Raw genomic sequence first — 14,245 nt, forward strand, 5'->3', positions numbered from 1 at the left:
CGTGCAGAAAGCAGCCCATTCGAGTCCCCTTTGTCATAATGGCCTTTAGTCGTAATTGTAACAAATGTTCCCTGGGTCACCTGTCACCTGTATGTTATTACAGCCAGCACACCAGATTGTAATGCTGCAGGAAGAATGGGAAAACAATTTCTAAGATTCAAGTCAGTGTTCACAGGGGAGAGAGGAAAATGTCTCTTTGTAAGACTTACTCTCCATCCCGAGACCTTGAGCTGACATTGCCTTCCGAGCACCCAGACACCTTTGCAGCTCACACTTTTGTAATCTATATCAAAACATGTTCTTTCATTTCCGAAGGAGATTAACCGTACGAAACCTCAGCAGATGCCCAGAGAGAAAAACACTTGCTTATTTGCTTAAATATTTCACTTACGGACAGCTTTTAGTGCTTCCAACCTTCCTTTGGGGAATGCAGTTCAAACTACCAAAGTGTGGCCAGCACTCCCTCACATGCCAGCCTCCTCCATACTCTCTCGAATGCTGTTAGGTTAAAATGAGCGTGCTCTTCAAATCCATACGGGCCAATCTGGCCTCCACACCCTACCGCCAATGTCTCGGACAACTCCAGGCTCCTGAGGGGCTAACATTTACCTTGAGCTTATTACCAAAGTTCAGGTGAAGATCCCTCTGAGAATTAGGAACTCAATTAATGTGATCCAGGTTTGCAAATTCATATTTTGGAGCCAGTATTGTACTTGTGTGCTCCAAGTTCTCAAGGTGGTAAGCTCAAACAGAGACCAACCAGCCACTCAGCAGCTGGGCTGGGCCTACTTGGGGCTCCTGGGTGGGTCACCTGCTGTTGTGGGTTCTCTGACCAAAGGACACATGTTGGTGGGGGGTGTTACAACCTACATCAACCAACAGTGGCCACCAGGGAATCTGCAGCAGTCACAAAACTTGGTACCCAGCTAGTGGCCTCACTTCAGGGCCCTGAGGATCACGGCCCGGTGATGATCACCCAACAGGCAGCTCTCACCTGATGCCTTTCACCTGCTGGAAAGCCCCCAAACAGTCAAGTCACTTCTAACTTATGATGAACCCATGTGTTACAGAGCAGAACTGCCCCATAGGGTTTTCTTGGCTGTAATACTTATAGAGGCAGATTGCCAGACCTTTCTTCCACGGTGCTTCTGGGTAGGTTCGAACTGCCAACCTTTAGGTTAGTAGTCAAGTGCAAACTGTTTGCACCACCCAGGGACCTTTTCCAGGAAGCCCACAACCTATAAAAGGCGTGCCACCAAAAATCAAACCCACTGCCATCAAGTCAATTACAACTCATAGTGACCCTATAGGACAGAACAGAACTCCCTCGAAGGGTTTCCAAGGCTGTAAATTGTTATGGAAGCAGACTGCCACTGCTTTCTTCCATGGAGCAGCTGGTGGATTTGAACTGCTGATGTTTTGGTTAGCAGTTCAGTGCTTTAATGCCTGCACCACCAGGGCTCCTTTAAAAGGTGTGTAGCCACCTTAAAAAAACAAAAAAAAAGTCTACACAAAACATTCCAAAAAGAGCTCCCTGGTGTCAGTCTACACTTAACTCATCTGACAAGGCAGCTTAAAAAAAAAAAAAAAAAAACTCTGCTGTCTCGAGTCAATTCTGACTCATAGCAAACCTATAGGACAGAGTAGAACTGCCCCATAGGGTTTCCAAGGAGTGACTAGTGGATTCGAACTGCTGACCTTTTGGTTAGCAGCCCAGCTCTTAGCCACTATGCCACCAGGGCTCTTGACCGAAGCAGCTAGACTCCCTAATATCTTCCCATTTACTGCTGCATCTTTTTGGCATCTCCTTCTTGCTTCTCACATGATGGAAGGTTCTGGAACTTGTCTCCAGTGTGTATCCACATACACTTTTTTGACTCTGACTTTCTAGATCCTCGATGTTCCCTCCACCACGAAGGCACCCTCAGAAGCCTGCTTTGGCCTCTTCTAGCCATACTTTTAACTTCACTTTGGATCAGTGCTGCTCACTCATACTTTGCCTTGTTCCTGTGAATGCTTTCATTATCATAATTCACCCCAAAACCCACTGCCGTCGAGTCCATTCCGACTCATAGCAACCGTATAGGACAGAGTAGAACTGCCCCATAGAGTATCCAAGGAGCATCTTGTGGATTTGAACTGCTGACCTTTTGGTTAGCAGCCATAGCACTTAACCACTATGCCACCAGGGTTTCCATAATTCACCCATCACCTTAAAAACAGGGCTTCTCTCGGGCCACGTCCCACTCACTGTATTCATTCATCCTGTCCATTCTTTCTTAACACACACCTTTGTCTTCTGATCTTGCATGGCCGTTTGTGATCCGGCTGCAATCATAATTACACAACTAGCCTTTCGCCTCTGAACACCATCTATCATTATTCTCTAAAAATTCAAGAGCTGTTACTCAGCTGCTGCTGCTTGCTGTTTATGTACAGGAAAAAAAAAAAAAAGCTGTCTTCCACCTTCCATTAAGCCTAGGACATATTTAAAAACACATCAGGTAAGATAGAAGTATTAATCTTTATGTTCACCAGACCGTGACGGAGGCCGAGATGATATTACCCTCATTTTAGGGCACATCATCAGGAGGTGCAAATAAAAGCTGGAGCCTGTGGCATTCCCTCCCAGAGGCTCAGGGAGGGAGCTGGATCTGAGACAGAAATAATTACCCAGATCTCATGAGATTCGGAGCAGATGACATTGTGCTTTGCGACTTACGTACGCTATCTCCTTAAGTCAGCACCTTGACTGTGGACCAAAAACCTGTTGCCGTCAAGTTGATTCCAACTCACAGTGACCCCATAGGACAGAGTAGAACTGCTCCACAGGGCTTCCAAGGAGCGCCTGGCGGATTTGAACTGCCGACCTTTTGGTGAGCAGCCATATTTGTTTACCGCTATGCCATCAGGGTTTCTTTGACCTTGGAAGGTGGATGTTACCACCTCCACTTACAGCTGCAGACACTAAGGGTCTGAGGAGGCCAGGGCAGTGCTGTGGCAAACACGCCTCCTTTCTGTGTGTTTGTAGCGGCCCCTACTTTGGGATATTGTGTAGGCATCAAAACTCACCTCTCTGACAGAAAAAATGCTTTTGATATATTGTATGAAATAGTAGAATGTAAACGTGTATTTAGAGTAAAATATAGTTTTTGTTTAAAATATGTATTCATAGAAAAACGATTATCAAAAAAAGTCCCTATGATAGTAAGGAAGGAGTCTCTGGGTGGTGCAAATGGTTAAGTACTCAAGTACTAGCTCAAAGGTTGATGGTTCGAACCCACCCAGAGGCAACATCGGAAGACAGACCTGGTGATCTGCTTCAGAAAGGTAATGGCCTTTAGAACCCTATGGAGTAGTTCTACTCTGCACAGATGGGGTCTCCACGAGTCGGAATCGACTCAGTGGCAACTGCCACCAACAACAGCATGATAGCGAATTATCTGCGCATGGTAAGAGCCCTCACGTAGATAAATCAGCGCTGCCCTCAACCCCGCTGCGCCACCACCCGCAGCCCATCCAAGGGCTTCCCCCTGCCAAGCCTGCAACTCAGCCTGAGGGCTTCCTGGGTATCCCAGACTTTGGGGTGGGTTGTCCCATACACCTTGTAGCCCTCAGCCAGTGGCTGCTGGGTGTTGGTGGATAAATATTCTGGCTCTCTCTCCCCTTGGGTGGACAACACTACAGCATTTTCCACCATCTCCCAGAGCTGCCTAGTGGGACGAAGCCCGAGTGGTCCGAAATGGGAACTGGTCTGAAACACTTTTATCTACTTCCTTTCTTGCCCTGCCTCTCTTCACCACTCCATTCCTTTGTCTTCTGGGCTTGCCTCCCAAATAAACCGGTAAGTTACATCAACTCTGACTCATGGTGACCCTTCACGTGTCAGATGAGAACTGTGTTCCATAGGGTTTACAATGGCTGATGTTTTGGAAGTAAATCACCAGGCCTTTCTTCCTAGGCTGTCTTAGTCTAGAAGCCCCACTAACAGGCAAGTTGTAGCTGCGCTTGAAGTACATCGGCCAGGTATTAAATCTGAGTCTTTTGCATGGAAGGTGAGAATTCTACCACTCAACCACAAATGCCCCCCTTGTTGTTGTTGTTAAGTGCCTTTGAGTCAATTGGTACTCATAGCAACCTTTTGTGCACCATCCTCACAATCCTTTTTATACTTGTGGCCATTGTTGCAGCCACTGTGTCAATCCCTCTCCATGACCGCTTTCCTTTTTTTCACTGACCATTAGCTTAACCAAGCATGATGTCCTTCTCCAGGGACTGATCCCTCCTAATAACATGTCCAAAGTGTGTGAGATAAAGTCTCACCATCCTTGCTTCTAACGAGCATTCTGGCTATACTTCATCTGAGACAGATTTGTTTGTTCTTCTGGCAGTCCATGGTATATTCAGTATTCTTCACCAACACCATAATTCAAAGGCATCAGTTCTTCTTCAGTCTTGCTTATTAATTCTCCAGCTTTCACGTGCTTATGAGGCGATGGAAAACACTGTGGCTTGGGTCAAGGGCACCTCAGTCCTTAAAGTGATATCTTTGCTTTTTAATACTTTGAAGAGGTCTTTTGCAGCAGATTTGCCAGTGTAATGTGTCATTTGATTTCCTGACTGCTGCTTCCATGAGCTTTGATTGAGGATCCAAGTAAAATAAAATCCTTGACAACTGCAGTATTGTCTCTTTAATAGCTACAGCTGCTAACTGAAAGGTTGGCAGTTCGAATCCACCAGGCCATCCTTGGAAACCCTATGGGGGAGTTCTACTCTGTCCTATAGGGTCACTATGAGCTGGAATCAACTCACGAGCAACAGGTTTTTATCGTGATGTTGCTTATTGGTTCAGACGCAAGGATTATTGTTTTCTTTATGTTGAGGTGTAATCCATACTGAAGGCTGTGGTCTTTGATCTTCATCAGTGAGTGCTTCAAGTCCTCTTCATTTTCAGCAAGCAAGAGTGTGTCATCTGCATATGGCAGGTTGTTAATGAGTCTTCCCCCAATCCTCATGCCATGTTCTTCTTCATGTAGTTCAGCTTCTCAGATTATTTGCTCAGCATACAGACCGAATAAGTATGGTGAAAGGATACAACCCTGTCACACGCCTTTCCTAACTTTAAACCGCAGATATCCACTTGTTCTGTTCAAATGACTGCCTCCTGGTCTATGTACAGGTTCCTCATGAGCACAATTAAGTGTTCTGGAATTCCCATTCTTCACAATATTATCCATAGTTTGATATGATCCACACAGATGAATGCCTTTGCATAGTCAATAAAACACAGGTAAACATTTTTGTTTTTGTCTGCTTTCAGCCAGGATGCATCTGACATCAGCAATGATATCCCTTGTTGCATGTCCTCTTCTGAATCCAGCTCGAATTTCTGACGGTTCCCTGTCAATGTACTGCTGCAACTGCTTTTGAATGATCTTCAGAAAAATTTTACTTGCGTGTGGTATTAATGATACTGTTTGATAACTTCAGCATTCTGTTGGATTCCCTTCTTTGGGATGGGTAAAAATATGGATCTCTTCCAGTTGGTTGGCCAGGTAGCAGTCTTCCAAATTTCTTGGTGTAGACGAGTAAGTGCTTCCAGTGCTGCATCCGTATGTTGAAACATCTCAATTGGTGTTCCACCAATCCCTGGAGCCTTCTTTTGCACCATTGCCTTCAATGCAGCTTGGACCTCTTCCTTAAGTACCTTCGGTTTTTGATCATACGCTGCCTCCTGAAAAGGTTGAACATCAACCAGTTCTTTTTGGTACAGTGACTCTGTGTATCCCTTCCATCTTCTTTTGATGCTTCCTGCATCGTTTGATATTTTCCCCATAGAATTCTTCAATATTGCAACTCAAGGCTTGAATTTTTTCTTCAGTTTGAGAAATGACAAGCATGTTCTTCCCTTTTGGTTTTCTAGCTCTAGGTCTTTACACATTTCATTGTTATACTTTACTTTGCCTTCTCAAGCCCCCCTTTGAAATCTGCTGTTGAGTTCTTTTACTTCATCATTTCTTCTTTTTGCTTTAGTTACTCTACGTTCAAGAGCAAGTTTCATACTGTGTTCTGACATCCATTTTGGTCTTTTCTTTCTTTCCTGTCTTTTTAATGACCATGTACTTTCTTCAAGTACGATGTCCTTGATGTCATCCCACAATTTGTCTGATCTTTGGTCATTAGTGTTCAATGCGTCAAATCTATTCTTGAGATGGTGTCTGAATTCAGGTGGGATATGCTCAAAGTCATACTTTGGCTCTTGTGGACTTTTTCTAATTTTCTTCAACTTCAACCTGAACTTGCATGTGAGCAATTTATGGTCTTTTCCACAGTTGGCTCCTGACCTTGTTCTGACTGTGTCCACAGATGTAGTTCATTTGATTCCTGTGTATTCCATCTGGCGAAGTCCATGTGTATAGTCATCATTCATGTTGTTGAAAAAACGTATTTGCAATGAAGTTGTTGGTCTTGTAAAATTCTAACATGCAATCTATAGTGTTGTTTCTATCACCAAAGCCATGTTTTCTAACTACCAATCCTCCTTTGTTTCTGACTTTCACATTTCAATCACTGGTAAGTATCAGTCTTCTTGATTGCATGTTTGATAAATTTCAGACTGCACAAGTTGGTAAAAGCCTTCACTTTCTTCATCTTTTGCCTTAGTGGTTGGTGCATAAATGTGAATAATAGTCATATTAACTGGTCTTCTTTGTAGGCATACAGATATCATCCCATCACTGACAGTGCTGTACTTCAGGAGAGATCTTGAAATGTTCTTTTTGATGATGAATGTGATGCCATTCCTCCTCGATTTGTCATTCCTAGCATAGTAGACCATATGGTTATCTGGTTCAAAATGGCGATTACCAGTCTATTTCAGCTTACAAATGCCAAGGATATTGATGTTTATGCGTTACATTTCATTTTTCATGACTTCCAATTTTCCTAGATTCATACTTCTTATAATCCACGTTCTGATTATTAATGGACATTTGCAGCTGTTTCTTCTCATTTTGAGTCATGCCACATCAGCAAATGAAGGTCCTGAAAGCTTGACTCCATCCACATCCTTAAGGTGGGCCCTACTTTGAGGAGACAGCCCTACTTTGAGGAGACGGCTCTTCCGCAGTCGTATTTTGAGTGCTTTCCAACCTGAGAAGCTCGTCTTTCAGCACGATATCAGACACTGTTCTGCTGCTCTTCATAAGGTTTTCACCGGCCAGTTTCTTTAGAAGTAGACTTCCAGGTCTTTCTTCCTAGTCTGTCTTAGTTTGGAAGCTCAGCTGACACCTGTCCACAAAGGGGAACCCTGCTGATATTTGGAATACCCCTAGCAAAGCTTCCAGGATCACAGCAACACTCAAGCCACCACGGTGTGACAAACTGACAGACACGTGGTGGAAGAATGCCTCCCCAGGGTGTTCACTGGCTAATTTTTGAAAGTAGATCACCAGGCCGTTCTTCCTAGCCTGTCTTATTTTAGAAGCTCCACTGAAACCTATCCATGCTGGGTGACCCTGCCAGTATGTGAAATGAGGTGACATAGCTTCGAGCATCACAGCAACACACAGCCACCACAGCAGGACACACTGACAGATGGGGGATGGAGCTTACCTATAGGCATGTTTTTACACATGTTAAATTAGAGGCCTTTTAACCACTGTTCAAAGTTAGTGAGGTAATAAAAAAAAAAAAAATTTTTATCAGTGTGTGGACAGACATGGCCCAAACCCCGATACATAAACGTTAGTCTATTTTTTTTTATTTATTTTATCGTAGAGAATGTACAATCAAAACATATACCCATTGAACAGTTTCTACATGTACAGTTCAGTGACATGGATTACATCGTTGAGATGTAAAACCATCCTCACTCTCCTCTTCTGAGTTGACCTCCATTAACATAAACTCACTGCCCCCTAAACTTCCTATCTAATCTTTCGAGTTGCTGTTGTCAGTTTGATTCCACATAGACAGATCGTCAAAGAGTTCAATGCTCAAGTTAGCATTAGTGTGTTTTCAATGGAAACTTCATGCTTGCTTCTGGGGAAGGGCTGCTGTCTCTTCCTCACTAAGTGTGACTATGTACATGGCCAAACTCACTTACACTGGATTACCATCGTCCTTGATATTTTAAAAGTATTATGTCGTACTGTCTTAGTTATCTAGTGCTGCTATAACAGAAATACCACAAGTGGATGGCTTTAACAAACAGAAATTTATTTTCTTGCAGTTCAGGAGACTAGAAGTCCAAATTCAGGGAGCCAGTTTTAGGGGAAGGCTTTCTCTTCGTGTTGGCCCTGGAAGAAGGTCCTTGGCTCTCCAGCTTCTGTTTCCTGGTCCCTTGGAGATCTCCATGTGGCTTGGCGTCTATCTTCCCCCATCTCTGCTTGCTCAATCTGCTCCTTTTATATTTTGTAAGAGACTGACTCAAGATATACCCTACACTAATCCTGCCTCATTAACATAACAAAGACAACCCATTCCCAAATGGGATTATAACAACAGCCATAGAAGTTAGGATTTACAACACACATTTTTGGGGAACACAGTTCAATCTATAACACGTATGGTGTTCTTATTGGTAAGGCTTATATCTGCCAGTCTTGACTTGGCATGTGATTATAAAGTTTGGCTTGGTTTGTCTTTGTAAAATATCCTTCTTTAGTTTCTTTAGTTTCAAAAATATGCTGTTGATAACGACATCAGGCAGTGTTCTGTATGCACAGATTGAGTTTCCTCCAGTGGTCGGGGGAAGTACGAATCATTGCCAAGGCCTCTGGCAGACGCCTGGTCGCTGTGAGGTCTGCTTTGGCTTCTCTGTGGGAATCCCACTCCCACACAGATGGCCCTGCTCTGGGAGGGGGCCAGCTGTTCCACCCAAGCTTTGATCTCCCGCGTGTGCCACACTCACATCTGCTGAACATGGGCACTGACATTCTCCCGCAGTCCCTGATGGCACGGCAAAGCGCACACGCTGTAAATCACAAGCACATACAAACAATAATAGATCTCGTAAAAGCCGGAGGTAGACATATTGAGAAGGTTAGAGGTAATGACAGAACGTGGATTTACACACCTTTCATGGCAGTGGGGGAGGGTCAAAAGATATAATCCCTCCCGAGCTAGGAAATAAAATGATGGGGTATGAATGCATTTAAAAGTGTAAAGGCAAATACTAGAAGAACTAAAAGCAACGACATAAGTAACCAAAATTGTGTGATGGAAAAGGCGGAAGGCGAGAAGAAGGGGAAGAATGCCGGTGTCATCTTCATTCCTGTGGAGTCAGTAGATGCTGTCTAAAGACACGGGGGATCGGGGAAATTGCATAAATTGTAACTCTAAGGGTAAGTGCATAAAGAACCGAAAATAGATAATGAACCTTCCAAATGATGAAAAGAGAAAGCGGACATCAAACAAACCAAAGCAAATGCTAGCCATAGAGATGGTAATGAGAGCAGCAAAACGCAGGACGAGCTGTACCATAGGCCGCGGTGGGCAGCAAAGAATGAGGAGATCTCTCTAAATGCATTCATAATTCCGTAGTCTTAGCTTGTCAACAGAAAGACTCATAAGAAGCTGGTGGTTTTGCTTGCCTTTGGGAAGGGGGTGTGAGAGGCGTGGGAGTCAGGGCGAGGGAGACGGACTTTGCACTATTTCTTTTGCACCTTTCTTACTCTTTTTGTACCCTGTAAATATACCACTCAAAAGGTAATAATCAATCGTAATACCTCTATTTAAATAAAAATCAAGGAGTTCTGGTGGCGCAGTGGTTAAGTATTCCGCTGCTAACCGAAAGAAAGCTCAGTGGTTCGAATCCACCAGCGGCTTGGCAGGAGAAAGATGTGGCAATCTGCTTCTGTAAAGCTGACACCCTTGGAAACCCTTTAGGGCAGTTCTACTCTGTCTCAAGGGTCGCTGTGAGCTGAAATGGACTCAGCCATGGGTTTTTTTTGTTGATGGCTGTTTAAATAAAAACAACTTAAATCATAACAAAGTCCTGGTTATCTACTTCCAGAAAAACCAGCCACCAAATCCCACGGAGCACTGTTCTTTTCTGACGTGCAGGGGGTTTCCCTGAGTCCGGGCCGACTTGATGGCGGTTAATGACAAGGTGTTCAAGGGTCCGAGAGGTTTGGGGTTGGATTCCCACTGCACCTCAACCTCAGACCCCGCCACCCTATGACTAGGTGAGGGGAGAGAGGTGGAGGGAAGATATGGGTAAAGAACCACCGTGTTGTCTCTGGGGCTGCCAGCCACCAGTCAATGGATGGAACTGGACCAGTTTCTGGCAGGATACCCTGTCCATGGCCTGGGGCCAGCTGGGCCACTTCTAGGAAACCCCAGAGACAACTGACTGCCATGGCGGGGGAAGTGCCAGTTCATTGGAGGGAAAGCAGTGATGTAATGAAGGCAGTGGCAATGGAGGAGGCAGGACTGCAGGGTTCTGCCAACATCTGGGCCTACACTGGCATCTCGATGGACTAGGCTAGACACGCCATCCCTGTCTGCATGGGGACGGTAGCCTTATGATGGCTAGCAGCCATCAGGGGCTGGGACACTCTCTAGGTAGACCTCCATGTAGTCATCCTCGTGGCTGCCCCAGTGGTGGCTGGTGAAGCTCCTCATGCTGTTGGATCAGTGACAAGAGCAGAAACTGGGGGATGCAAGTAGCTGTGTCACCAGTGTGTCGAGCCCTGGAGAGAAGGAAAACAAGAGCAGCTGAGGGAGGTTCCCCAGAGTAGAGAGGACTGGGGAGCTTGGGCAGTGCTGGACCAGTGAGACTGCTGGCCCAGCCCCTCAAAGGTGGGCCATAGACAAGGGTGTAGTGAAGGCAATGAGCACCTAGAGACAATCTCTAAGTTGTGCCCCTGACTCCATTTCAAAATGAATAGATATTGATAGTGGCAATGCGTCAGCAGAAACGCCTTCCCCCTCCTGTCCAGCTGCCTCACTCAGGTGCCTTTCACATTGGTGGCACCTCCGAATGTTATTCTGTGCCTCCTCTGGCGCCCCTTGGACTTGCGTTCAGGGGCAAGTGTCCCATTCCTCCCCCTCCCACGCCCTACGCCCCTGCCCATGGGCGGCAGGGCCCAAAGCCTGAGCTCAGCGCCACTGGCCTGGTTTCCGTCCTTGCGTTTGTTTCCCCTCGTATGATGTGAGCAGTTTGGCTGACGTTAACTTTTGGACCCTGCAGCCCCACATCAGCTCTGCTTTAATCAGCATAGGAGCTTGGCAGCTGGACCCCATGCTGTCTGGGCGCCCAAATGGGCCACACCAGTGCAGTGTGATGGCCAGTCTGGCGGCATTAGCTCTGCCTCTGCAGAAAGCACTGGCTAGAGAGGTTTGATCACTAATAAGGTCTGATCAACCACAGACCCTTAGTAATCAAGGACCTGTGTGCAAACCTTCAGGGCTGCCAAGCCTGCCCTGACCTGATTCACAAGCACTCTGCTTCCTTGACAAGAAGAGGGTGATTCAAAGTGGAGCCCCCCAGCTCGGAGATGCCATGGGGGCATCTTCTGGGGCGGGGGGCAAGGATGCTGGGCCAGGAGGAAGGAGTCGGAGGCTCTGTACCATTCACTGTGGCTCAGGGAGGTGTGACCTGGGCCGACAGGGACAGTGAGAACGGAAGCATGGAGAGCAGGAGGAAGAGGCAGCTGGAGGCCCATGTGGCGTCCCGGCCTCTGCAGTCCTGAAGAACTTTTCCGCAGAAGGCACCAGTGGCCCCCAGACTGGGTGGAGGGAAAGGAGACAGACTAAGACTCTGCTCGGCCTCCACCCACCAGATACACTCAGTGACAAGTTTGCAGGCTGCGGCAACATGCTCTCAGCGTGCCCATATCCTCGGGGAAAATGAAACTGTTCACATCTCGTTCCTGTGAAGGATGAGGAGTGGAGCAGGTTTCACAGCAGATTAGCACTCAGCAGCCCCTCCATTCATCACCATAGGTGTCATTTCCCTTTCAGCATACACCGTGTCTGCCTCCGAGAGGCTGGGTGAGGAGGAAGGGAATCACAGAGAAACAAATGGCTTTCCAGCACAGAAGTTATTAGGGAGTGGCAGGCGCATGGCAGGAGCCCTGGTGGCAGAAACAGCTAATGTGCTCAACTGCTAACCGAAAGGTTGGCCGTTCAAACCCACCCAGAAGTGTCTAGGAAGAAAGGCCTGGCAGTCTGCTTCTGAAAGGTTACAGCCCTGAAAGCCCTTTGGAGCAGTTCTACTCTCCACACATGCTGTCATCCTGAGTTGCGATCGACTCAATGGCAACTGGTGGGTTTTAGGCCTGTGGCATTTTCTCCAGGTGAGTGGCTGGATGGCCAAGCAGCTCTTACCCCTTCTCTGTCCCCTGCTCCCCTGCAGGCTACCAGATCGCCTACCGCCTGGCCACCAGCAGCCCCAACACCTTCACCACAGTGGAGGTTGGCGCCACTGTGCGGCAGTTCACAGCTACCGAGCTGGCCCCCGAGTCGGCCTACATCTTCCGGCTGTCAGCTAAGACGAGGCAAGGCTGGGGGGAGCCGCTGGAGGCCACTGTCATCACCACCGAGAAGAGAGGTAAGACCTTGGGCCCAGAGCACACAGCCATGGGTGCAGAAAAAAAAAAGGGGGGGCTCCTTAATCAGGTCCCTGTGGGCGGCACGGTTGCGGGGAGGGGGCCTTACCTCCAAAGAAACAGAAGGAACAAGACATTTGTTTTGCACCTGCTTGGCTAGGCATGGAGCTGGACTGGTTCTCATCTAGCATCAGTGTAGCTCAGCATCCCATCTCCTTCTGCTTGCTCAGGTAGGTACAAGTGTCCCATTTAAAGATACAGAGTTTCGCTCAGAGAGGCCATGTGACTTGACAAGGTTGCACAGAGGGGAGCAATGTTTGGATGTCAACTCCAAAGCCAGGCACCCCATCTCTGATGCTCCAAACTGTATACCCAGTTGAGAAAACCAAAATCAAAACCCAATGCCATGAGTCAATGCCAACTCATGGTGACCCCAGTTGAGAAGGTATCAAGACATATGTTTCCTAAATAATAGTACTGATAGAAACTCATCCACTGGCCCTCTCTGTTCCCAACACTGTGTTTGGTGCTTGATGTACATCACCTTGACTTATCCTCACCACAACCCACCGAGGAATGCAGTGTGGGCTCTCATTTTACAGAAGCAGAGATTGAGGCTCAGACAAACCAAGTAACATGCTGTCTTTTTCTGGGTTCTCTAGAGGAGCAAAACCAGTGAGACTTGTATATATATATAAATAGAGATTTACTGCAGGGAAATGGCTCACACAGTTGTAGGGGCTGGCAAGTCCGAAATCCGTAGGTCAGGTGGCAGGCTGGAGACCTCTGCTGGCTCATGGGGTTGTGGGGGCTGGTGAATCCAAAATCTGCAGGTCAGGCAGTAGGCTGGAGACTCTGTAGGCTCACATCCAGGAACAGGAGATCAGGTGACGAGAAGTATGCAGGGTCAAGAGAGAGCGAGCATTGTCAGACATCCATTTACAGTGTATACTGGAGGCAGGCCACGCCCCTAAGGAAACTCCTCTTTCAACTGGTTGTCTGCTCACATCAGATTACATCATGGAAGATGATTACATTATATTACATTGTGGAGGAGCACCCAGTCTGGTGTCCGCCAAACCACTGAGGACACAGCCTTGTCCGGTAGGCATAGAAGGTTAACCATCACGCATGCCCAGGACACACAGCTGTAGGGCTGGGGCTGCACCTATGCCTTAGGGACCCCGAGACCTACACCTTCCACAAACACCCACCACAGGCTCCTGTCTCAGCAAGCATTGGCTCCTCTCCTGCCACACCTCCGCAGGCCTTTTGCCTGGAAGCCACCCCACAGCTGGCCCTCTCCTCAGTGGTAGGGGCCTCTGACCAAAGCAACCATGGCTTGAACTCTAGGTTCTGATGTCACAGCCAGGCCTAGAGATCTTGGAAATAAATTGGGGCAGGAAGGAGCTCCCTGGGCCTGCCTGACGGGAGACGGCTGGTGGAGGGACCCCAGCTCGGAGTAGTCGATGCGAGCACAGACTCTGGGTCAGACCATCCACCTGCTGTGTGGCTGTGGGCAAGTCCCTCCCCACTCCGTGCTGTGGTAGCCTCATCTGTAAACTGGGGATAATTTCAGGAGTGACCCCATGGCTCTGTGATAAGAAGTCTATGAGTCCATGCACGTGAAGCTCTGAGGACGGTGCCTGGTACACAGTGAGGGCGACATGCACATTTGCTATCGAGAC

General features: G+C 47.2%; 1 protein-coding gene across 5 annotated transcripts in view; it reads left to right on the top strand.

The window, feature by feature from the left end:
* SDK1 (sidekick cell adhesion molecule 1) overlaps positions 1 to 14,245 on the top strand; it is a 1,136,389-nt gene that overhangs the window by 1,010,665 nt on the left and 111,479 nt on the right. For all 5 annotated transcript variants that reach the window (XM_049902716.1, XM_049902719.1, XM_049902717.1 and 2 more), the window contains one exon: positions 12,365 to 12,559. In XM_049902716.1, the coding sequence (XP_049758673.1) occupies positions 12,365 to 12,559 (195 nt within the window). The remainder of the gene's footprint in view (positions 1 to 12,364; positions 12,560 to 14,245) is intronic.

This window comes from Elephas maximus, chromosome 12 (genome assembly GCF_024166365.1).
Source record: "Elephas maximus indicus isolate mEleMax1 chromosome 12, mEleMax1 primary haplotype, whole genome shotgun sequence".
NCBI classification, from domain to species: Eukaryota; Metazoa; Chordata; class Mammalia; order Proboscidea; family Elephantidae; genus Elephas; species Elephas maximus.